The sequence below is a fragment of the Mytilus trossulus genome, chromosome 8 (genome assembly GCF_036588685.1).
Source record: "Mytilus trossulus isolate FHL-02 chromosome 8, PNRI_Mtr1.1.1.hap1, whole genome shotgun sequence".
In the NCBI taxonomy this organism is placed as follows: Eukaryota; Metazoa; Mollusca; class Bivalvia; order Mytilida; family Mytilidae; genus Mytilus; species Mytilus trossulus.
This window is the reverse complement of record NC_086380.1, coordinates 78,297,545-78,323,583: the sequence shown is the minus strand read 5'-3', so window position 1 is coordinate 78,323,583 and position 26,039 is coordinate 78,297,545. Positions and strand designations below refer to the sequence as shown.

Sequence of the window (26,039 nt, the reverse complement as noted above, 5' to 3'; positions counted from 1 at the left end):
CGAACGAACAGACGGACGAACGAACAGACGCGGACGAACGAACCCACGGACGAACGGACGCACAGACCAGAAAACATAATGCCCCTCTGCTATCGTAGGTGGGACATAAAAACGGCATGTGATAACAAATAAAAAAAATCTGATCCTTACAGAATAACTAATTATATTTTTTTTATTTTTCTTACTTTTTAGACTTTTTCTCGTTACATTTGGGATCAAAGCACGATTGTAGTCCTGTCAAATCTTCATTTACACTTATTCCAGATTTATCTAGTAATCGAGCACTGCATGGCAAACTGGAGTCTCTAAGATAATGGAAAATTTTACTTTATTAAGTGTTAATTATTCATATACATTATCACTGGGGTAAAGCTGATTACCGTTACTGCATTCACGGTCATCCCAAGATGTCGGATGAAAAATTAGGTCAGTATCTGTATTGTCTGTTAAAGTGTTTTTATATCATTTTCTTAACAAAGTATACATTGATACGACGTAAATTTATAAAAGATTCACACAGAAATCACAAATTACTACCAAGAAATGTTCATGAAACGGAAAATTCAATTTGAAAAAATCGCTAAGATGTTCGTAAATCATTAATAAATATTTTCAAGATAACAAGGATGACCGTGATTGGTAAACAGATGACCGTAATTTGTAAAGAACGACTGTAATTTATAAAGGATGATCGTAACTTTGAAAGAATGATCCTCAATTCTAAGAATATCCGTATTTGTATTCATAGCTTTTTGTTGTGTTTGTCTCAATAGGGGCTCGGTTATCGGATATAAACATGTTTCATCAATTTCTTTTTAACTATTTGTCGTATTTTGAGTTCATGACAATGATAGTAAATTGCATATTTCTCGTACACAATAAAATATTTATTGATATTGACGTTACAATTTAAATACAGATTGACAGCGATACGATGAAAAGTTGAAGAAACAAGAATGTGATGCCTCATCTACACTATGATTTTCCATGGATCGTTGAAATGGAGAAAAACCTGTAATTTGGCATTATAATAAGAAAGATCACATCATAGGGAACATGTGTACTGAGTTTCAAGTTGATTGGACTTCAACGTCATCAAAAACCTCCTCTACCAAAAACTGTAACCTGAAGCGGGACAGACGGACGAACGAGCAGACGAACGGACGAACAAACGAACGGACGCACAGACCAAACACATAATGCCCATAAATGGAGCAAAAAAAATAATTATTCAAACATATGAATATCCGGTAATCGAGCCTATGTGTATGTTTCCAGAGGAAACAGATTAAAATCTTAATTTGTCTTGATATATGAATAACATTGCTGTATATACAAATTGACAAGTGCCCCCTCAGTGGCGGATCCAGGGGAAGGGTCTTGGGTTAGAACCTCCTTTTTATTTACCGATCAATGCATTTGCATGGGGACATATAGTATGAACCCCCTTTGTTTCACCGATCAATGCATTTGCATTTGGACATTTAGTTTGACCCCCCCCTCCCCCTTTACCCTGGATTGGGACCCTCCCTTTTTTGAAAATGGCTGAATCCGTCCCTGCCCCATGTGATACGTTATACGTACAAGAATTTTAAGTATCTACTTTGATGAAGCTCACCTTCACTAGTTTGGTCGTAATATTTTAAAACAGGTTCTGTTATTTTACTTGCAAGACAAAATAGAAGACCAATCAAAGACGATATAATATCAATGGGTGTACATCCATTGGCATTTCTAAAAGAGTGCATTTATTATATGTCATAACAAGGGATTCCAGAAAACAAATCTTTTGGTTTTAGTTGGGGGCTGTGCTGCAAAATTTTGTTTTATTATACTTGTAAGGTGTCATTCAATCGCGCTTTTGTTTTCCCCATTTGTTCATGTGCATGTCTTCTTGTATGTTCATTTTAAAAATTATACCTTCTACCGTAAAATAAAATATATGTTAACTATGTGTTTAAAGCACGTCTTATTTTCTTCTACCTATAGAATAATACTCTTATATAGATAAGTTTTATATCAACACCATTAATCATTTGATACAAACAGGTAGTTATACAAATACGGATATTTCTTAAGATTGACGATCATCCTTTAAAAGTTACGGTCATTCTTTACAAATTAGGGTCATCTTTTAACCAATTACGGTCACCCTTGTTATGAATCGCCGATTCTGTTACGGTCATCTCGATTGTGATTTACGGTCATCTTAGCGATTTTTTCAAATCGAATTTCCTGTTTCATGAACATTTCTCCGAAGTAATTTGTGATTTCCGTGTGAATCTTTTACAAATTTACATCGTATCAATGTCTCCTTTGAAAAGAAAATGATTTAGAAACACTTTAACAGACAATACAGATACTGACCTATTTTTCATCAGACATCTTGGGATGACCGTGAACGCAGGTACGGTCATCAGCTTTACCCCAGTGATTGTAGTAACATTTTATTTGCCTGTGAAATGTTAAAATTGTTTGAATATACATTGAACGACAAATATATGTGACGTATAAAAATTTCTGACGTCAGACACGCGAATTTATGAATCTGTTTGATGATAGATGTTTTTGTGTTCTGTTAAATCGTTCCTTTTAAAATCGTTACACGATGATGACTGCTGTACCCATATTTTGACTATTTTATTTATTATGTTTGTTTAGTTCACGCATCATTGTACATATAACGGAATTTGATGAGACTGTCATCACAGTGAGTGGGTTAGCGCTATAAAACCAGGTTTAATCCATCATTTTCTACATTTGAAAATGCCTGTACTAAGTCAGGAATATGACAGTTCTTGTCCATTTTTTTATGTGTTTGGTTGTTTGATTTATCCATATGATTATGGACTTTCCGATTAGATTTTCCTCTAAGTTCAGTATTTTTGTGATTTTACTTTTTACATCGAAGCATACTTCAGTCAGGAGCTTGTTCCTCAATGATTGTTAATTGTTGGTGTGATTCATGAGATTTTCTCGTTTTTTATATGGATTAGATCGTTTGTTTTCCTGTTTGAATTGAATTATACTAGTTATTTGTTTGGGCTTTTTATAGCAGTCTGTTCAGTGTAAGTCAAGGCTCCGTGTTGAAAGCCATACTTTGACCTTTATTTTGTTTTATCTTTTTATGCACTGTGATTTTGATGGAGAGTTGTCAATTAACTCTGATATCAGTCTTGTTTGTATCCATACTATGTTATACGGTTTCATATTGAACTAAGAAATGGAAGTGCATTTCATGAGAGCTCAACGATAGATTGTATAATTTATCACTAGCAAAATATTATCACTAGCAACATAATAATATTAAGCTTCAATTTAATACAGATAGATTGAAATAGATAATCTTCGCTTGTATCCGAATTGAAAAGGGGTACTAATAATGATAGTGTAAATCTAATATATGATACAGAAGTCATTTTGTAGTATTTTAATAATGCTCGTATCAGACAATCTACATATAGCGTATACTCATAGCGTATTAAGCATAGTTTTTATACGTACGCTGAAGTTGTGGTGTATACGTTCGTACAAACATTGTATACTATAGGTGTATAACAGATGCAGTTACAGTTGTTATTACACTCTCTAAAATCTGGTTGAACGTTACTGTCCTAAAATGGGGGAAAAAAGAAATAAGATATTAATGAAGTAAAACTATCAAACAGATGAGGACTAAACTAAAATAAAATAGCACTCCAACGACAGAAATTACCAAAATAAAAACACCAAACGAGCAAACAAAAACTAACAACAAACAGATGTCGTCAGAGAGTAACACACTTTTTACATCTAAAGTCGATATAAGCGATATGACAAAACAACAAAGTTTAAGGTATATAAGTTATTCACAAAAAACGAAACCGCTAGATTGATTGATTGTTGGTTGCTTTACGCCGCATTAGCACAAAAAGGCTATATCTTGGCGACGAAACCGTTAGAAAAATATGATATATGATATCTGACTTTTCACATTTTATTTTTCTTAAAACTTAATTTAGGCAGCACATTTAATATTATTTGCTTCCGCACATGGTAGGAAAAGTTTTGTTTTCCATGGCTCGTATTCAGAAGAGTTAGAAATCTATATACATGATATAACTCTATACAGTATGCTAAAGATGTCTGACTCAAACGGAACTATGTATTGCTATGTACATATTCTGCTTTTACCACTTGGTTGCACCAGCTGGATGTAGTTATGCATCTTTAAATTATTAATAAATAAATATATACTAATAAATGTCGGGAATCATTGTTTGCACAAGCTCATGAGCACCGTCAAAATTTTAATAACTTAGACTGCAAATCAGAACGTTTATGGTTAATGACCACTGAAGATAAACATATACTTAAAAAGTTAAGTATTTTTCTTATCCAGAGTTTTGAATTGAGATCCACAAATTCTGTAAATGGCTAAATCTCTTTTAGTTTATCCATATATATATTTTAAATTCAAAAATTAAATTTAAATACATATTTCTCTATCTATGTGCATGCATATTTCATCTATTAATATGTAAATGCTTTATATGCATTAATAAACTGAGTCAAATCTCTAAGGTGCTTATCATATTCTTGCAATTGTAAAAGAAATATAATTATATACATAAATTTCTAATAATTGGTTGCTGTGTGTACATGGGAGAAAAATACCCTTATATATAAACAGTTTGGGCTGCATTTCATTTTTATGCAGCTCAAAACACCATATCTGTTTAAAGGGGAATAATCCTTACAGAAATTGATTGTCTCCCATATTACTTTCTCCTCCATGTGTATGCAATAACTGTTCAGTGTTCTATTGTGATGTATTTCATTTTATTATTTCATTGTTATAACACAAATCATTGTAATCATTGTATGAAATTTAAAACCCGCAAGGGTCCATAATTGGATTAATAAAGTATTCTTATTCTTATACTCTTACACATGTGCATGCTGATGATGTTGTGCCATCAAGTATTGATCCTTTCGCTATTCTCAAAATAAAGATGTTTGTGTCCATAACTGGCCTCAACTCAAACTTATTATCAGTTTGGTCAAAACTGAGTCCTGTAGATCTACCAGCTGGTAATGTGACCTGTGAAGCACATATAACATATTCTTGTATATATTAAATGTGTCTGTTTACTAACGTGACAGACGTTGTTTGTATTACCTAATAATATTAACACAAATGCACGTTTTGTTTTTTAAACATACTCTACTCGTAATTCGATGTATCGGAAAACATAAGGCATGTGTATGAGAGTTTCGAAAATCGGTCATAAATTTCAACGCACCATTCAAAATTATACTGCATTCTGCTCAAATATAGAATCTTTATTTAGGACAAGACATGACAAATTTACCAGAAAATTGTAAATACACAACAATTGTTCCTACGAAAAGCTGTCATTTTAAAAGGTGTGCAATAACTAGGAAATTTATTATGCTATGAAAGTAAAGTGTGCTATTAAAGGTTAAGAAATTAAAATCATTTTTTTTACCCGTGTTCGATATTTCTAAATAATAATCGGGTTTGTAAAAAATGAAATAGAAAAGCGTATTTCTACGTGAGAAAAAAACCAGTAACATTTTTAATAAAGAATATGACAATGGTTTTCCATTCGTTTGATAAGTCTGAGCTTTTGAATTTGGTATTTGCCTAGGGACATTTCATTTATAATTTTTCCCAGAGTTCGGTATTTTTGTTATTTTACTTTTTGCTTGTTTCGCACATCTGCATTATTTTTTTTTGTAGTTCTGGGAAGTTTTGTGCTCATTAATGCCCCTTAATGTACGTTTAATTATTTCGAAGAAGCGAGGCAAAGGTATACATATAATATGCATTTAGTTTTATCTAAAATTATGACAAAGTGGAAATGAATGCTAGAAGTTGCTGAATACAAAATAAAAATCAATGAAGTCTGCCATGAACATGATCACAACGTATTTTAAACTTTATTAGTACATATACTTGCGACAAGTGTTTAGAAACATTTCCAATTCAACCAATGTATTGACAATCAAAGTAGAGCAAATAGACAAAGTGATCTGACAGATGCGAATATTGATGTTTATTTTCAATGTTACTGGCTGATTCCCTGTACCCATTCAAATGGTGGATTCGTTTGGTGCCGCTGCTACACCGATACGTAAATCAATAACCTTATACAACTATAATACATATTGCACATTTTATTTAGAACATACCCTGAACGATTTAAGTTCCTTTTTTGTCGACAAATCTTCACAAGTGAGTGAATTAAACACGCCATATTGTTTCATTGCATCTGCTATGGCGGGTTCCTATGAAGAAAATAATCACATTGATGTACTATATTATAAATATAAATACATTCAATAACCAAATGAATTTTAGAATATAAACAAACACTGCATGACATCAAATTTTCAATGCCAACGTCGCCGAAAAGGTTCTTTACTGTTCTATGTGGCATAAACGGAATCAAGAACAATGAAGACTAAAACAAATTAGCATGTGTCAATTCAAAGCCCATAAATGAACTCAAACATAATAAATAAAACCACGACTTTGAGATGAATAATAGCAATTAAATTTCGGGTTTTTATTTTAGGGTTTTGCTGTGCATGTATAGATAAATATCAAATATCTTTTGTTTTTCTATAACAATATAAATAGTAACTAGAATACTTTCTACATTAGAGCCCTACCGATTCTATCTGTTTTTGCTCTATCTATTTAGAATTCTAACCTTATATGGGAGTTAACTATTGCTGACTATGCGGTATTGGCTTTGATCATTGTTGAAGGCCGTTCGGTGACTGTAAGTTGTTTGTTTCCATGTCATTTGGTTTCTTGTTAAGAGTTTTTTTATTGGCAATCATACCACATCAACTGTTGTATGAGTACCTTCTACAGAATACTCACTAAAATAGTGATGTGTTTAGGATCATCAAAATATTCTGGGTCAGTAGTTTCTTTAAAAGCTTGGTGTATGACCAGAAATCCACTGTCGTCTATAATCATACATCTTTTGAAAAACAAATAATTCCTCTGTTAATTTAATGCAGATAATTCAAGTAGGTATGTGTACACTGTCCATCATAAAAGAAGGTTTACAATTTGTGTAGAAAATAATTCAAGAAATGGTTGCCATTAAAAAAAAGCGTACTAGTTATTTAAACTAACTTCACTATCAAATATTTCTATTCTCCTTATATTTTATTAACATGCTCTAATTAAAATTTAGTGTTTACTCATTATTTTTTTATTATTATTAAAAACTTGCATATCAACATTTTGCAGTTGATTTATCATAACAGACTGGTAAATTATTTCATTTCAAATTGAATCTCAAGATTACTTATATATCATTTGTATATAATTTTAGGTCCTTTATTTTTAACACGTGTTTTGCTAAACAGTGATGTATTTTACAAAACTTACTTGAAGTCCTGTGTCGTACAAACAGGATATATGTTATCAATAAAGTAACTAAAATACTGTAGGGGAAAATCTGTACCAACTACTGCTGTTACTTGGTTTGAACTATAAAATAAGAGCAATATGTATTACTCCAATAATAAATTTTAAATATATCTGTCCCTTCGGTTTATAAATGAAATGGTTTGGATGAGGTTTACAGATTAGAGAATGATTGGGGAAATGTGTAGAATAAATGGCTCAAAAAGAACAGATGTCAATGAAAAAAAGGTCATGAGCGTGTCGATCTCGTTAACCTATACTTTGAGTCGGAACTTTTGTAAAAGATATATAGGTTATTATGATGAAATATACCAAAAAAGATATGATTATCAATATGCCTTCTCTGGTTAACGCTTCTTTTGGTGCATTTCAAGTTCATTTTCATGAAAAAATATTTTTCAATCTTTCTCAAATGTGCATTATTAAAGAGTCTTTCATTGTCAAAATGCGCGTCTAGTGAAAAAAAGACCCATTAAATGTTAATCCTAACAATGGTATAATTACACATATATGTCCTAAATATGTGTTACTGATTTAGTTCAGATTTGATTAAGGAGACTATAATTATACAAAACAGGGACGAAAGATACCAGAGGGACAGTCAAACTCATATACAAGTTTCATGAAGAAATTGTTTTAGTGGAAGGTACATTAAAAAAAATAGTAACAATGTATTTCTAGTTTACTACATGGATGCCTTACTCGCACTATTATTTTTTATATTCAGTGGACCGTGAAATTTGGATAAAACTCTAATTTGGCATTAAAAATAGAAAGATATATATCATAGAGAAAATGTTTTTAGTTTTAAATTGATTGGACTTAAACTTCATCCAAAAACTACCTAGACAAAAAACTGTAACCTGAAGCGGGACAGACGGACAAACGAACCAACGAACGGACGGACGAACAATCGAACGGACGAACATACAAGAAAACATAATGCCCCTCTACTATCGAAGGTGGGGCATAAAAATAAAATGTAAGCAATCAAATGACTGCATTCCAACCCATTTGGTGTGTGTAAGTGTTGATACTAATCAATCTTCTTTCATTGAAGAAAATATTGCTTCTATTGATTTGTGTTTACTAAAAATGATTTTACATACTCTCTCTTGTATATAGTGTGAGCCAATGTCAGCAGGATTCCTGAACCCCAAGCGTCCCGATAGGGTGAGGTAATATAAATCATTCCAGGATGAGATGTCGTTTCCCTCCACCTATTAAATTAAATATATAAAAAATCAATACACAAATTGTTTATCAAATGATCCTGTCCAATTATTGGCACTCGGTTTATTGCATAATGTTTGAAAAAAGGATAAAATTTGAAATAATGTTATATTATTAAATAACCAAACACATATACAAACGCATTCCCTTTGGACAAATGCTGGTGAATGGAAAATTAAATAATTATCTGACCTAAAACTTTACTGTTGTAACACAGCGTTTCCACGAAAACGTCAATTTAATAACAAACTTAAAAAATGTAACCAATGTAACTATTTTAGATCAAGTTTACCATGTTCTTTTTTCATGATCATACGACTTAGTCAACGAAACGGCTGGATACACTCGAATTACACCGGCTTTGGTTCCAATATATTTCCAAGCCAGTTGACTTTCAAACTGCTGTTTCCAAAACATTTCAGCTTTATACGTAGCCCAAACTGTGGCTCTGACATCATCCTATAGTAGACGACATAAAGATTGTAACTTAATTCAAAAAGAAGTTAATCATACAAAAATTACAGTAATATGCTATACAAAACTAGCATTTCTAAAATATTAGGTCAATAAAGGCAACAGTATTTACCGCTGTTCAAAAGTCATAAATCGATTCTGAGAAAACAAATCCGGGTAAAAACTAAAACTGAGGTTAAAACATCAACTATAAGAAGAAAACAACAAAACAACAGAAACAATGAAGTGCAACAAAAAATTAACACGACAATGCAACACACACACATAAACAAACTATAAAATAACAACTGCCATTTTCCTGACTAGGTACAGGACATTTTGAGAAAAAAAATGGTGGGTTTAACCTTGTTTTGTGGCTAGCCAAACCTCGCGCTTTGATAAAATATTACAGTAATATTCCAAACAGTGATAAGTGATACTTATATGGTTTTGCGGCTAGCCAAACCTCGCGCTTTGATGGCAATTATAACACTAAAATAACAACATTACATGAAAGGACTACAGTACAAATAAATGCAAGAACATTCAGGACACAGTAATACACAAATTAACATTGTAATGGGACATTTCGACATGCTTATAACTATCAAAGGTACCACGCTTATTAATTAATACATCATACTAGCGTTTTGTCTACTCAAGACTCAGCAGTGACGCTCAGATCAAAATAGCAAAGAAAGCCAAACAAGTCAAAAATTGAAGAGCATTCAATTTGATGACCCACAATTATAAAAAAAAAAGTTTTGCCAAATACGGCTTAGGTTGTCTATGCCTGGGATAAGAAATTCCTTCGTATTTAGAATAATTTTAACTTTTGCAAACAGTAAATTTAAAAAAAACAAGAATGTGTCTCAAGTACGCGGATGCCCCGCTCGCACTATCATTTTCTATGTTCAGTGGACCGTGAAATTTGGGTCAAAACTTTAATTTGGAATTAGAATTAGAAAGATCATATCATAGGGAACATGTGTACTAAGTTTCAAGTTGATTAGATTTCAACTTCTTCAAAAACTACCTTGACCAAAAACTTTAACCTGAAGCGAACGGACGCACAAACGGACGCACAGACGGACGAACGGACGCACAGACGGACGAACGGACGCACAGACGGACGGACGAACGGAGGCACAAACCAGAAAACATTATGCCCCTCTACTATCGTAGGTGGGGCATAAAAATACCATATAATTGATGTTAATGTCAACACCGAAGTGGTGACTAACCACAGAATAAAAGCGAACACCACGTAGAACAAAACAAAACAGCACATAAAACAGCACAAAAGAATCATGCATTGTTACCGACAAAAGGTCGAACGGTTTCTGATAAAAACAGGCAACCGATAGATAAATTCACCGAATGTCTATGTATATTTACTAGATGAGTTCAGCCGGTAACACTGATATCAGCTTTTGTTTCCTTCAACGGGGCACAAGATAACACTGTTTGTCTTTTCATTCACGGTAATTTCATGTTTCAATGATATTAAATTTGGCAGTTTCTCTTCGATTTTCAAAAGTCCGTTCGGTATCTTTCGCCTCTGTATTTGTATTGATGAATCCACAGTTTTATTGAAACCCTGATTCTCCAAGGTTTGCAATGCTATGACAAGGTGTAACAATATGCCTTATCATCCATTTATCTATGTGCTATTTAATTAAGTGCTATGAATTATAATTATAATATCTTGTAACTTTTTATTGCTTTGCAAATGATGATTTGTTTTAAAAGTTACCTTCTGAGCACTGTGCTAGTGTAATATGTCACCATATATTTAACCAATGAAAAACTGTTATTTTATTGCGATTAAAGACATTATTTCATTAAGTCTTTTCGTTTGTGGCTTTTGCTATGTCATAGTCATTACCATATATGTATTGCTAAATTTTAAATCATTTAAAAGACGAAATGTATAAATAATAAGGAGTACCTGAGATCACCCCTGTTTTTGGTAGGGTTCGTGTTGCTTAGACTTTAGTTTTCATTGCACTATTATTTGTCTGAATTTTAATATCTTACATTAAACCCAGGGTTTTGAAAACTTGTCCTAGTTAAATAATCTGTATATTCTCTCACATCCTGTGCTGTTTCGGTTTCATCAATATATTGAAACGGATTTGAAAATGCTGAAGGTGTAAATTTTATAGCCGACTGTGCTAAAAAAAACAAATGATGAATTTTATAAAACAAATAAACTCTTAGCAAAATAGATGGATACACAAATTTTTGCTTTATTTGAAACTATATCTATGAGTTTGAATGTAACTCTTGTATCTTATGCCCCTCTTTTTTACCTAACAATACTTGTTTCTATGACAAAATATCGCAATGGTATTTCTAATTTTTAGTTACAATATCATGATACTTTACTTATGACAGCTGGTGCCATATGTGGCTTATGAACTGTATGATAGGATATTGATATGCAGTTGTAATAGAAGTGACACATCTTAATTTTGCCACTGCCCAGTTACGGTATATTGTCTTTAAAACGCAAAATGTTAAAGTTTGTGATTAGATGAGTTTACGACGAAGCACTCTTGGTAAGTCAGTAGTATTTGGCCTGAAGTTTTGTGTCGTTAGGGCTGTTTATCTTCGTTCTTTCTTTTTGTTTTACTTGGCCTTTTTATCTTTTTTGATTTGAGCGTCACTGTGAGTCTTAAATAGATACAAAGCACATTATTGTTTTCATCATGTTGTCCATTTTCTCCGACTTTCCTAACTCTATTTTAAAATGGTCTTTGCAACATACCGTATAGCGGGTGTAAAATTTCGCGATATTTATTGAATAAGGTATACCATATATTTTGCGGTTATTATTTTGGCGGATTCAAATCTTTTTTAAATACATTTGCATGTACACTATTACATTGGCTGAATTTATTTTGGCGATTTTGTTCGTTCCGCGAAAATCAGCGAAAATGTACACCTCGCGAAAATAGCCCGCTATACGGTATATCCTTGTTATAGAAGGATTTTCAACAAACCGTTATCTAAAGGCAAAACATATACATATAAACATACCTAACGTTACTTTTCTATAATTAAATCTACAATCTGGCTGACCGTCAGATGCAAGACTTCGATTATGATATAAGAAAACATTCTCAAGCTCTGAGTTTGAAATATCGAAATCCGCTTCCGAGATGACAGTATGCGTTTCCTCGCCCAAAACAATACATAAGTAAAATTTTGTGTTTTGCACCTAAAAAAGATATAATTAAAATTGATAAGTCTAACTAAAATATTCAAAACTTTTCAAACAGAAAGACGTATCGGGATTCTTGTCGATGTGTCTACGAATTCATCACTGATTGTGGAAAATAGCCGTAACAGTATATAGGCAGTAGCACTCTTTCAGAGTCAAAGTAATTTGACGGATCAGGAACATCTGCGTATTTTTACATTCCTATTCAAAAAAAGAATCAACCATCCTAATAAGTTCTTTTTTAAACAAAAAAAATATTTTTGAACATACGATACATGTTTCTAGGTAAAACCAATGACATATATCGAAAGAAAGTGTAATGAACGTGTTGTGCGAAGCATATTACAAATCATATTCACAAATATTCGGTAACAGAAAGTAAAAGAAAAGATAAAAGGTCACACATTACAGCTGTCAAGCTGATCCCAATATTAAAAGCCTTTTAGTCCAAGAGTACTGGAAAAATGTAAGACTAAAATAGTTAAATATTTGAACATACTTCAAAATATGACGGCAAATTGCAATAGCAAATAAATTGGTACGGATACAGTGACTGCAAAATACCTCAATATATTCTTCTAAAATAAATTGAAGAAAGGGTGTCTTCAACGTCCTAATGTATCACTAATTACCGATTATGACCTTTCATTACGGGTAATGTTAAGTTAGAGCTGGTACCACGGTATGTATCACTCACACTTGAGCTCATGATAGTTAAAAGGCTAGTAAAAAAAGTTGCTCATTTCTTTATTTTTCTGTGTATTACACATGTTACAGTACGTACTGTTAATTTTCAATTACTCCTTTTTATACTGCAACTAGTTGTGTCTATTTCCATAATATAGTAACATAGCTATATTTTGTGCAATGTCAATTTCATCATGGAGCACTTTTTCCACAGTCAGGGGTTCATTATGGGATGAAAATAAGTTTGAAATGTGTGTTCCAATTTAAATAGCTATGAATGTATTAATTTAAGTTGCAGTATAAAAACAATATTAGGTCAATGTCTTAAAAATATAAACCTTTTTGTCCTCGGCACAAAACTGGTGACGGGCTTGGTAGAACCTCGCCCTACCCCAGTTTCTCAGCCTTCCCCAGTTTCTCAGCCTCATACAAAAAAGTTTATATTTTTTTACATTGACCTTATACTGTATATTTCTTTTATTAGTGTTGATGCAAGCATACTTTGAAGTATAACAGTATGAGTACACATTAGTATTTTCTTTTTTCACATTGATAATTGCATTAATTCAAATACATACAGGTCCCCAAAAATATGTTGCTTGTAAATACAAATATCGACTTCCTTCATTTACAAGACGTCCTCTAGGCAAGGTAAAATACACGTTTGGTAAAGTCTTCTTACCCGATTCACCTCTGTGTAGAAAAAAAACGTATTTGAAAAACTAAGATAAAACCTTAGTAGCATTTAAAATGCATAAGCCTCAAGCAAAAACTACTGAAAATGTTAAAGTATAAACAATTCAATCCTCGTAAAAAGGGAGCAAAATCGGTTTTATGTACTTTCTTCCTGCTTTGTATTTCTTATCAACACTTCTTTGGTAGATGGCTGATGCTTACGATGAAACTATTAAACTAAGAATTCCCAGTGGTGATGTTGAAATCATCCCTAGACATTAAAATCGACATAATGAGTTGGTTTATGGAATATCTGTTTTACGGATGACAAGCTAATGTAACAATGCATGGCCGTAAACATAATCACGTTCTCTTCTCTTATGACGTGACCTTCCAAATAAGACTTATCATCTTGTTTGTACTTACATGGGCAACATATCGGCTGTCACATGTGACGCAGGATATGACTACCCTTTCTGGGCACCTGCGGTAACCTCGTGGTTTTGTTTGTTTCGTACTGCCAAGTGTTTATTTTACCATGTCCAGTTTTGTATACTGTTTTTGTATTTTCATCGATTGGCAGTTTTGCCATGACAGTGTCATTTTGTTTTTGTCTTTATGAGTTTGAATATTCCTTAGAAATCTTTTATCTTTCTTTTACCAGTTTATACTTTTCATTTAGCATTGTTATAATGTCTTTGTGTAATTATGTACCTTTTCATTGAATTAATTATGTCTGCTGTCCCCGATGTCCTTTCTAGACTAGTTATATCCACAAGAACGGGATCTTCATTAATTTCTACAAAGGCAGGCTCTGGAAGTAATGGATGAATTAAAGCTCTCCCAGTGTTGTCAATCATAAAACCGTATGATGAATTCCCCTCCTCAAAATATTCGACTTCCTTTAAAAGCTCGCTAAGTTTAACATCAGTACATGATACACCTTGCATATTTCCCGATGTACCGTAGACGGTTTTACACATTGACGTTATTAGCCCTGTGATGCAAATACAAAAAGTAAGATATTTAAATTGTGACAAAACAAATATTTTAGTTCTTGTTTAATTTTTTTTGCCGTATATCGTTCAATTTTTTCAATCTTTTTTTCTGAATATCATTATTTAATGTGCATTCCTTATTTCTCCATTTTACTTTATCCATTTCCATGTAAACAGTGTATTTATTTTTTTCCGAATTACCTTTCATGTTTCTATTATGGATAAGTTTTATAAATAGTTTTCTTAATATTTCTGCCAATTCTTTCGTGTTTAGTATTGTTGGATCCGATAATGGTGTACCTTAATAAATCATGTTTAAGTGAAATGGTAAACAATAATAGATAGAACCTGTTTTTGTATACCAAAGATTTGTCGATAAAATTGAAGTTCATATTTTACAATCAGAATAACTCTGACGAGTGTTTTATCAAGATTTTGTTTTTACAAACAACATGTATAATACTATAGCTATACAATTAACATTGGAAATTGTAGCTGAATAAAGGTGACACTCAGTATTTGATTCGTCGTACATCCTCTGATAAATATAATGTACCTGCCTCTTTCAGAAAACGGATCGACGTATGGAATACTGTAAACCGGGTTATTATTTATTATACCAGATCGTAGTTTGACGTAAAACGTGGCCATTTCCATTGATAAACTCGCATGCTGATTCTGATCAACGTAAGTAAAAAGTCCTCCCTACAATAAATATTGCGTTGATTATATTATTCATTGAATAGGCTTTTCCCGTTTCCATTCTCAATAAAATAAAATATACTTGTCATTGAATAGAAGTGTTCCAGTTTCAATTCACAATGTTATATATTATATTTTTCATTGAATAGAAGTGTTCCCGTTTCAATTAGCAATGTCATATATTATATTTTTCATTGAACAGACGCAGCTTGAGAACATATATAGATTCATTGCACTAGTTACTACTGGACTATATCGTCCGTTTCAACACACTTTTTTAAAACAATTTTACTGGGTCGCTGCCACTGCTGATGGACGTTTCGTCACCGAGGATATCACCAGCCCAGTAGTCAGCACTTCGGTGTTGACATGAATATCAGTTGTACGGTCATTTTTATAAATTTCCTGTTTACAAAATTTAGATTTTTTCGAATTAATAAGGATTTTCTTATCCCAGGCATAGATTACTTTTGCCGTATTTGGCATATTTTTTTGGAATTTGGGTCCTCAATGCTCTTCAACGTACTTCTTTGGCTTTATAACAAAGTCTTATGTAGACGAAACGCGCGTCTGGCGTATTAAATTATAAGCCTGGTACCTTTGATAACTATTAGCATCACGTTGACAAAGTCATTTGAATGTCAGTTCACAATCAGTTTGACACTCAGTCTATCATATTAGGTCTTTCTTTTTATAATTGAAATAATGCAGTATTTTTTCCGCGTAAAATGTGTTTTTGTTTGTTTAAGTAAAATGTGAAGGTAAATACCCGGATGTCTCCGTAAGTTGAATTTGACTTCACTTGAGTTGCCATCTCTAGTAATTGTTGTTTCATCTCGTCCGTTGCTCCTGTAAACAGTTTAAGACGAGTGTGCATGGTATTTCAAAGCAGTTTATGAATTATGTCTTACAAGCCCCAATTGCATAATTGATATATATATATATAAAAATGTCTTGGAATTTGTTATAATACCTTCACGATGCATAAAACTGCAAAATGTATTGATTTATACTGCAACTAGTTGTATTTATTTGTTTCCTGATTATAGTAACATAGCTATATTTTGTATAATGTCAATTTCATCATGGAACACTTTCTCCACAATCAGGGGTCCATTAAGGCATGCAAATAAGTTTGGCATTTCCGTTACGATTTAAAAAGCTATCAATGTATTAATTTAAGTTGCAGTATAATAACAATATTAGGTCAATGTTATAAAAATAAAAAAAAACGTTTTTGTTCTCGGCACAAAACTGGGGAATGGCTCGATAGAACTCAGTTTCTCAGCCGCGTACAAAAAAGATTTATATTTTCCTGACATTGACCTTATACTGGATATTTATGAATCAGGTCTTACAAGCCCCAATTGCATAATTGATATATATATAAATGTCTTGTGCTGGCATCAATTATCATTGATATGGTCATATTTATAAATCAACTGTTTACAAAACTTTTGATTTTTTGAAATACTAAGGCAGAATAAATTACCTTAGCTGTATCTGGAAAAACTTTTAGGCATTTTGGTCCTCAATGCTCTTCAACTTCGTTCATTATTTTTTTTGGGGGGAGGGGGATTCCAGCGTTACTGATGAGTCTTTTGTAGACTAAACGCGCGTCTGGAGTAAATACATAAATTAATCCTGGTATCGATGATGAGTTTATTTATGTGTGTTTCATAATAATCCGAAATTTTAATTGGCTGACAACTGTCCCAAGGCATTCTGAAATTAGATTTTATTTCTCAATAAAATGAAACAAGCATTACAGCACGTGCTTCTCATGACAATGTCACTGAAATGGATAACTAATTCATAGTTTGAGGCATTTAAGAATAAGATTACACTAATTAAAAAAAAATCAAATATGATTTTGAGAGTTACAAGAAGACTTAAAAGTCAAAATCAATTTAAGTGCATGACACACTTGTTAAAACGTAAATAGTCTTATCGAAAGCTTACGAACACCTTGCTTTGCCATCCTGAATTGAAAATAGTTATCAAGGGTAGCAGGCTTTAATACGCCAGACGTGCGTTTCATCTACATAAGACTCATCATCTTCCGATCAAAATAGTTAAAAAGCCAAAGAAGTACAAAGTAACAGAGCTTTGAGAACCCAAATTCCAAAAAGTTATGCCAAATACGGCTAAGGTAATCTATGCATATGAAGAGAGATTAATCCATCATAATTTACCAATCATAGCTTTTTCACCTATACATACCATATTGTTTAGACTTACCAGGACCGAGCAGGTAGGTAAACACGATCACCCTATTTAGTAATTTGGCATTTTCGTCGCTGATTACCTCCCTTGGGTCTCGCCCTTCATTTGATCCACCATCAGTAAGTAAAAGTATAACCTGATCTGGAAAAAGAAAACAATCGGTATATGAATAGTGTGGTTGCTGTCTCATTGAGGTATATGTATACTTTACATCTTATTGTATTTGTTGCTTAAATGATGTTTCGACACATTTAAAGTCGGAAATGGTCGAAGATACTTTTTCTTAGTTGTCTTTTTTTTAATTATTCAAAATTTAAATTTGACATAACAGGAAATCAATCGAAAAAGCGCGGCATATACAGTACCTTGAACCAAATTTTATTTTGATTAAACAACTGTCGAGTTGTGCCGAATGTAAAGAAAATACTCTAAAGGCGGATATTCAAAAAAATATTTAAATTATATTTTTGTTGACTATTTACTATTCGTTTTGAATGCACATGATGCATACGACTTCCTTTTTAATAAAGTATACATTTTAAATGAAAAATCCGTCTCTTTTTACATTTCATTATTTTATTACTTTGTAAAATTACTGAATTTGATTTGAATAAATTCCTCGACCCCGTCCCTTTCCGTGACAAAATGGTTTGATTCAAAGACGATATTTGCAGTACTCGAAGATAAATACCATGGCCAAAGGAATACTTTTCTTGCATCTTTTTCCAAATTAAAAATAAAATTAATGGAATTGAAATAATACCGAGCGGCGTTAAAAATAATAATTATATTTATCTGTCGACAGTAGATAAATCTGATATGGCACATGATTTGGTATTTCTCTTATGATTTTAGAAGAGAGGTTGTGCCTTCAAACGTGTTTAACCCTGCCACATATTATTATATATATTATGGTTATAGAGAATTCAAGATTTTGCGTTTAATTTTTCGGAAATTCGGGGTGAGACTCCCTCCTAGCTCCCCTATAGATATTCTAAAGATAAGAAGATTGTTTAATGTTCCGTTTGTATGAAATAAATTCAGGATACATTGACCTTACTATTTGTTTACCTGTTTTTATCCATTTAACAAACAATGATGGTTCATTAAGTACAAAACACTTACATGTAATACAGTGACATCTTATAATGTTAAAAAATTTAGGTTAATAGATTTATAAACAAATTTATTATACGTTTATACTTATAGTAAAATAGAACAACACTATAATGTTTAGCTTTTAAATGCGATGTTTAAATTTTAAATTTTAGATCAATTTTCAATGTCATATATATATTATTTTATATACATATGTGTATTACAAAAGGCTCTGTTCAATTTGTTTATTTAAAAGATAGGCAAATGATATATTCATTGTAAGTAATGTTTTTTTTACTTTCATGGTTCAATAAATTGCAAAATCTGGAATGAATATTATGAAAAGTAAAGAATAGTAATACAGCTTCAACAAACGGATGGGTACACTAAATTACAGAGAGAAATGGAAAAAAACTAACAATTAGAAAGTCAATAGAAAATTGTTGAATAGAATTATATATTGAAGGGTTGGTCGAACTTACGGATCAATTCCAATATCTGATATTACTGAAAGTCCCATATTTATTACGCTTCTTTCCCAACCTGTACGGTATTATCCTGCAATACCCATTTGTTGTACCAGATTTTTGTACCATAATAGCCTTATATTTACCTCTAGTTGAAACATCCACATTGCTGTTTGTTGATCCTAAGTAAGAGAAAGCCTTGATGAGAACGTTTTCGAAGTTTGTATTACCAGTGTTAGATTCTTGGATGTATAAACTGACAAATTCCTGTAACTTATCAATGTTCGTTTTGGAGGCAAATGATAGTGTGTCTTTATAACAGTCGTGATTTGAATCTCCACTGGGAACAGTAACTCCTGAATTAAATGATACCACTGCAACCTGAAAAAACATGTCTGGTGTAAAAGCAAGGCGAGATATACAAGAGCCTGAAGAGGGGCATTTACACGCATAAGTCGAAAATAAACTGGCAACACAATGGTTAAAAAAGACCAACAGACAAACAATAGTACACAATACACAACACAGAAACCCAAAGTCTGAACAACACGAACACAACCAAAAACTAGCAGAGATCTTAATATGTTCTTTCGAAGTGTTAGCATTATAATTAAGTATCGGTCACACATGTAGTATTTGTTTTTCAGTTGTAACCGGCATGATCAGACGTCATTGGTTAGTACTACACATAAAGGCAACAGTAGTATAACGCTATTCAAAACTCGTAAATCTGTTACCAAAAACAAATTGGGGTAAAAACTAAAACTGAGGGAAACGCATTAAATATAAGAAAACAACAACAAAACATTCAAATGTAACACACACAGAATACATGAATTTGGGATAGAAAAGTACCGTGACACGTCTTATAGTAATGTGAATTCACACTCAAATATAAGAGAAAAAAACGACACAACGGAAACACAACGTTAAAATGTTGAGCTCACAGAAACGAACTATAATATGACAAAGGCCATTTTTCTGACTTGGTACAGGACATTTTTAATGATAAAAATTATTGGTTGAACCTGGTTTTGTGGCATGCCAAACCTCGCACTTTAATGGCAATGTTAAATATATCATTGAAATGACAACATAATATTACAGGAATACAATACAAATAAATAGGAGAACGTATTAGACACAGAAACACATAATCAATAGATAACAAAAGGCATCAGGTTTAAAATTCAATACGCCAAAAACGCGCCTCGTCCACACAAGAATCACCAGTGACGCCAAGATATAAAAGATCGAAAGTGAACAAAAGTACAAAGTTGTACAGCACTGAAGATCAAAAGTTGAAAAAGGTTGTGTCAAATACAGCTATATTTTTATGCTTGGGATAAGAACATCCTTATTATATAAAACAATTTGTGCTATAGCAAACACTAAATTTTATCAAATAAATATAAAGATATACATAATGAAACTGAAGAATAAACTAATTACAGAAAACACAACCCGAATACATAATGCAAAGACCAACACAGAAAAATAGACACACCCGACTTAGTTCAGGCTTCAACGCAAATAAACATACAACACTTGAGATTGGATATCTCATTAGGGGGATCTAATCTCAGATCCCGATTCTTATTTTGTCAAAATCCCATATCTCGCGTATCATTATCACTGTAATAATAGCGCTTGTAATTTCAAGTGTTCTGACAGACTTCGTTTTTCATTTTCATGTAATATGATTTAATTGTTATGACTTACGTTTACACAAAATCGGCGAATCCTGTATCAAAGTAAAACCGAATGGTACTAACTATGTGCACTTAACAGCAAAAAATATAAACCATGAAATCATTGTAATTTTTCTTTAAAGAATTAAATGATCCCTGTCATAAACATTATCTACAAAGATGAATTTCCTCCGTACTGCCCTATATTTAGCTGCAAACAACCTTCTGACGTTTTGCAGAAATCATTTTTTTCAACTTTGACATCAAATGTGATCCCAAATGTATGAAGGTGATCCCGTATGACTCAAGGTAATATCAATATAGAGACTTACTCTGTCGTTTGGATTAAGGGTCTCTATCACCGTACGAGCAGCCTCCTTAGCTATGCTCATCTTTGATTTACTTGTAACGCCAGAAGTCTGCTTCATTGATGAACTTGAATCTATAAGAATCACGACATCTTTGTCTTTTGGTGAAGCTGTGGCGGCGAAGGCTGACCTTAAATAATGTTATAGCATTGGTTGAATTTTCATTGCATCGAACTTTGTAAGCCAACTAACACGTCAAGATGTATAATTTTAATTTTTTAACCAGAATGCAGTAGACTTTGAAACAATGAATTGTTTACTTGTTTGATCTTAGATTTGTTAGCTGTCACTGGCATGTTGCAAATATCGAACTTCTTTGTATTGAACAAGGGTTTCGGTTTTTGCTATGTTCAGAGGTGCATCTGAATGAGACTTATCGACAACCATATACAACATGACGGGTGACACAAGTGGAGCACGATATGCTTGTGTATATATATATTTGTAATTGTGTACATATCTATAATTGATTATTGTGTTATATGCATTAATTGTTATGTGGATTATTCATTTAAATGTATGAAGGCCTTGTGTGATATTAACAATTGTATGTTAAATGGGTTACCTTCGTTAAATAAAGAATTTATTATTATTGTTATTATTCTTAACCATTCATGAGCCCCAGAGAATCTCCTAGATTGTTGTGGCGTTCTTGTAGCTTTTTCATTATTGTATTTTGCTTAGTGTTTAATTTGACTTTTTGACTCTTTTTTTTCTTATAGCTTTTTAAAACTTATTGCCATGCATTAATATAGTCAATAGACATATTTTACTAAAATTATCTATTTTATTACCTAAAGCGTGGATCATAGTTATAACAGTCGTTCCAATAGGTTGATGGGTATATGATGGACACGCCCTCTAAGGTACCATAGTGCTGCCACAAAACGTTCTTATTCTGATCGTACTGGGTCTTCATGATGTCGCTTACGGTATTGTGTGGATATTTGGCATCAGAAGTAGAACTAGGAGATCTTGTAACACAGGCTGTAGAAAAATCAACCTTGAGAAAAGAAAATGTTTTAACAGATGTACATGTATACATCGTACTTACACAATTGTTGAAGTACACTATTTGTTGTGGGATATCTATTTGAATGTCAAGCACATAATAAAATGTGCTACAAAATGCAATTCCTTGGAATTGTTTGCAAAATTAGTGTGCCAAATATTTCGCCGCTGCAATTAATAGTAGAATTCTTTATCATATACATAACGTATATTGTTCATAAACGTTTTACCCTAATTGGTGGTTTTTGAACACTTCAGTTTTTTGTTTCTTTTAAATTTGAAACACTGTAAACAGCATATGCATGTTTCCCTCTTTTCTTCCTTTTCATTACTGTTAAATTGCTCAACTGGGTACCAGACAGTACACTGGAACAGATACGAATTCCAAAAGGGGTCAATTCCTATTGTAACCTTTACACCGGAACGAATCTCACCGTTTGATTAATTAGTAAAATTAATGATTTCTTATACGAGACTTTGTGTGACTCTACGCTAGTTATAATTTCATTTTGTAAATAGTTTCCTTGCATTGAAATACCTCTTTTCTGAATTTTGGATCATACACGTATGTTCCAGTTTTATCACAACATTTTGGAAGCGTCGCCTGAGTGGTAAATCTGTCTTCATTCTGTAAAACTTCGTGTCTCACGGCGTCTAGAACATTCGTAAATCCAACTAGTGATGCTGCTAGTTTGTATTGAATCTGAAAATCAACAATTAGTTGACAGTTACACATGTGATCTATTTTATCAAACACTATTTACTATCGTAAACATTAAATATTGGGTGGGGGTGGGGTGTCAAATGATCATATAAAGGGCAGCTTTAATTTATGTATATGTGAGAAAGTTCTTCAATAAACTGCGCTCAATTAATAAATAATATGATCGTTGTCAGGGCTACTTAGAACGGACACAATTAAAACAAACAGTTTTAAAATTACTCCGTTCAGTTTCCATTAAAAATAGATTGGTGGATGTAAGCACGCTTCATCATATGATATATATACACTTTCAATATAACAATAGGAGTTGTGGAATAATTGACAATTAGGCAACTTTCGTTCTGTAAATAAACGGAAAATTGGTATGAGTGCCAATGATACAACTTTCCATCAAAGTTCAAATGACGTTTCTGAAAAGGCTAAGGTAGTTGGTCACCTTACCACCTTAAGCCATGGGTAAATCCCATGCCTTATATGCAGCATAACAGGCTCCTACATTCAAATGCAGATATCAAATTTCAAAGGCCTCATATATACCTTGTAACAATACAATTTACGAAAACAAACAATGATAGACATGATCACAACGAAATATGTAAAAACAATCCATGTACTCTAAAAGAAATGAGATTTTATTTACCATTTTATACTTTTCGCGCTAGTATCAAATCGAGGTTGGGTAAGATGTTAAAGGTTAAGTGACGTACAATACAACGATCTTAATTGTTTATATATATAGTATATTGTGTTTTCTCGATTGCAATGCACGAAAAAGATACATGACAATCTTTCAATCAGATATATGAAAGAAAAGGTCTACTTGAAATAACATACAAGAAAGAGGAGAAAATACCAATATTTATACCGTATATCAAGGTTCATGCAAACGTTGATATCTGGTTTTACTCCGAAAAGACTATACTTTTTTGATAAATGTATATATACATGTATAGGTAAGTATTCGAATGTACGAATATGATCAATTAAACTAACAGTCCGGTCTATTAGATTAAACAATTATACAAATAGGTTTGCATCAGTATCTAATAGACACTATATAGTGTGTGTGCATGTATCAGAATTGACGTGGGGGAAATTAAAGTTGTCTTTGTAAAGTAAAATTGAAACTGAAATACAATACTTTAAAAAAAATATATGATGTTTAATTTCAATTTGTCCATTGTTAGATTTAAATGTAAAATAAAACCCAATATATTAGTATTAACATTGTTGTACTGTGCGTATTGTTGTGCATTTGTATTTTCTACATTGGCTACAGGTATATATGAGACAAACATGTTACTCCACCGCATTATTGCGTCAATCCCAAGTCAGGAGCCTGTGGCCTTTGTTAGTCTTGTATATTTCAAATTTTAGTTTCTTGTGTATATTTCGAAGTTTAGTATGGCGTCCATTGACAATGAACTAGTATATATGTTTGGTTAGGGACAAGCTGAAGTATGCCTCCGGGTGCGGGAATTTCTCGCTGTATTGAAGACCCATTGGTGGCCTTCGGCGGTTGTTTGCTCTTTGGTCGGGTTGTTGTTTCTTTAACACATTCCCGATTTCCATTTTATTTATGCATTCTTATAACAGATAAATGCTTAATGTTCAAATTCACAATCAAATATTGTGTTATCAACAAACAAAACTTACATCAGCTAATAGTTTCGTTCCATTTCCGGTTTTTGTAGTAAATGGTAGTTTGTTAAACTCTTCCTGTAAAACAACAATATCTTGAAGGTGAATGAAAACGCATATATAAAAAAATAAATATTTTTCTAATAATAAAACTGTAGTCATTCTTTGATTTTTTTTTATTGCCAAACATTTGATGGTGAGTTATTACGAAGAAAACACCTCGACCTTCAAATCGAAAAGGCAAATCAGTCATGGCGGTTACAAATCTGTTTTCAGCAAAGTATGGACACAATGTCATGTTCTGAAAGTATTTCAAACAGATTGATTAATTCATGTGTTCTTCATGGCTTCAAAATTCAGTGAAAGAAATAGAATAAATGGCAATATACCAAGTCACTGGTGTCCTTGGTGACTTGGTCTAAAAGATTTTTTGAATATCTACATGTACGTATACTTAAAGATTTGTTCCACTTTCATATACGTACGGAATTTCTGTTTTTGGAGGCACTATGTTTTCTTGGTATTTATTTTTGGCAGGGATTGTAATACTTTCTAAGAGGTAGTTTTTTTTAAATTTCATTTTTTTAGACGGGGAATTTGTATTCCAATGATAATTCGTAATCATAAACCTACTTGCAAGTAATCAATCCCAATACTCTGTTTTATTTCCTTGAGTCTATTTGAAAGTAAACTGGCGTCTAAATCTTGAGCAATAACTCCATACGCATAACAGGATAGTGCCAGGACAATTATTATTTTCATTGTGACCTCCAGTACATTACATGTGTGTTTGATGTCATGGTTCAACCTGAAATGGAAATAAGTAAACATTTCATAAACTTAATATGCGAAAGCAGTGCGAGCCATCAACAGAAATGATATTCCTAGCAATGGACAATAATAAATACCCCTTTCCATCTTTAATTAATTATGTTAAAATGTTAAGTATCATTTTAGATTGGCTATTACACGGAATTATAATAACTCTCAACAATTGGTTGATTGATTGATTGATGTTTAACGCCACTTTCGAATTTAGCACTTTTGTCTATTTTGTGGAGGTAGTTTTTATTATTGAAGGAAGTCGGAGTGTCTGAACAGAACCACCATCCTTAGATCCGAAGCTAATAATCATAGTCAATTAAGATGAGAGTTGAAAGCACCTGCCTGTGGGATTACATTAATACAGTAATTCGACCACTTAGACCTCTACATGTAGCATTTCAACAATAAGGTCGGGAGATCGAATCCAACACACAACAAGTACGTGCAACTCCAATCTAAAGTGACTAGGAATGTCATTTTTTTTTCTACCAAAGGTCGGCGGTCCTGTCCGGGTACTTAAGCTTCCTTTGGCAATAAAACTGACAAACATTAAAT

The 26,039-nt window shown here is 32.5% G+C and overlaps 1 protein-coding gene across 1 annotated transcript in view; it reads right to left on the bottom strand.

The window, feature by feature from the left end:
• The window catches only part of LOC134728039 (VWFA and cache domain-containing protein 1-like), a 32,245-nt gene that overhangs the window by 4,049 nt on the left and 2,157 nt on the right, over positions 1-26,039 (bottom strand). Inside the window, exons 2-22 of the mRNA XM_063592438.1 lie at positions 25,293-25,467; positions 24,675-24,737; positions 22,833-22,997; positions 22,078-22,286; positions 21,248-21,413; positions 19,371-19,605; positions 17,675-17,800; positions 16,203-16,282; positions 15,292-15,436; positions 14,448-14,730; positions 13,637-13,751; positions 12,188-12,368; positions 11,183-11,319; positions 8,982-9,148; positions 8,566-8,676; positions 7,418-7,519; positions 6,899-7,001; positions 6,199-6,294; positions 4,931-5,083; positions 3,505-3,614; positions 186-305 (exon numbers count right to left, since the gene is read on the bottom strand). Coding sequence (XP_063448508.1) covers positions 186-305; positions 3,505-3,614; positions 4,931-5,083; positions 6,199-6,294; positions 6,899-7,001; positions 7,418-7,519; positions 8,566-8,676; positions 8,982-9,148; positions 11,183-11,319; positions 12,188-12,368; positions 13,637-13,751; positions 14,448-14,730; positions 15,292-15,436; positions 16,203-16,282; positions 17,675-17,800; positions 19,371-19,605; positions 21,248-21,413; positions 22,078-22,286; positions 22,833-22,997; positions 24,675-24,737; positions 25,293-25,467 — 3,042 coding nt within the window. The remainder of the gene's footprint in view (positions 1-185; positions 306-3,504; positions 3,615-4,930; positions 5,084-6,198; positions 6,295-6,898; positions 7,002-7,417; positions 7,520-8,565; positions 8,677-8,981; positions 9,149-11,182; positions 11,320-12,187; positions 12,369-13,636; positions 13,752-14,447; positions 14,731-15,291; positions 15,437-16,202; positions 16,283-17,674; positions 17,801-19,370; positions 19,606-21,247; positions 21,414-22,077; positions 22,287-22,832; positions 22,998-24,674; positions 24,738-25,292; positions 25,468-26,039) is intronic.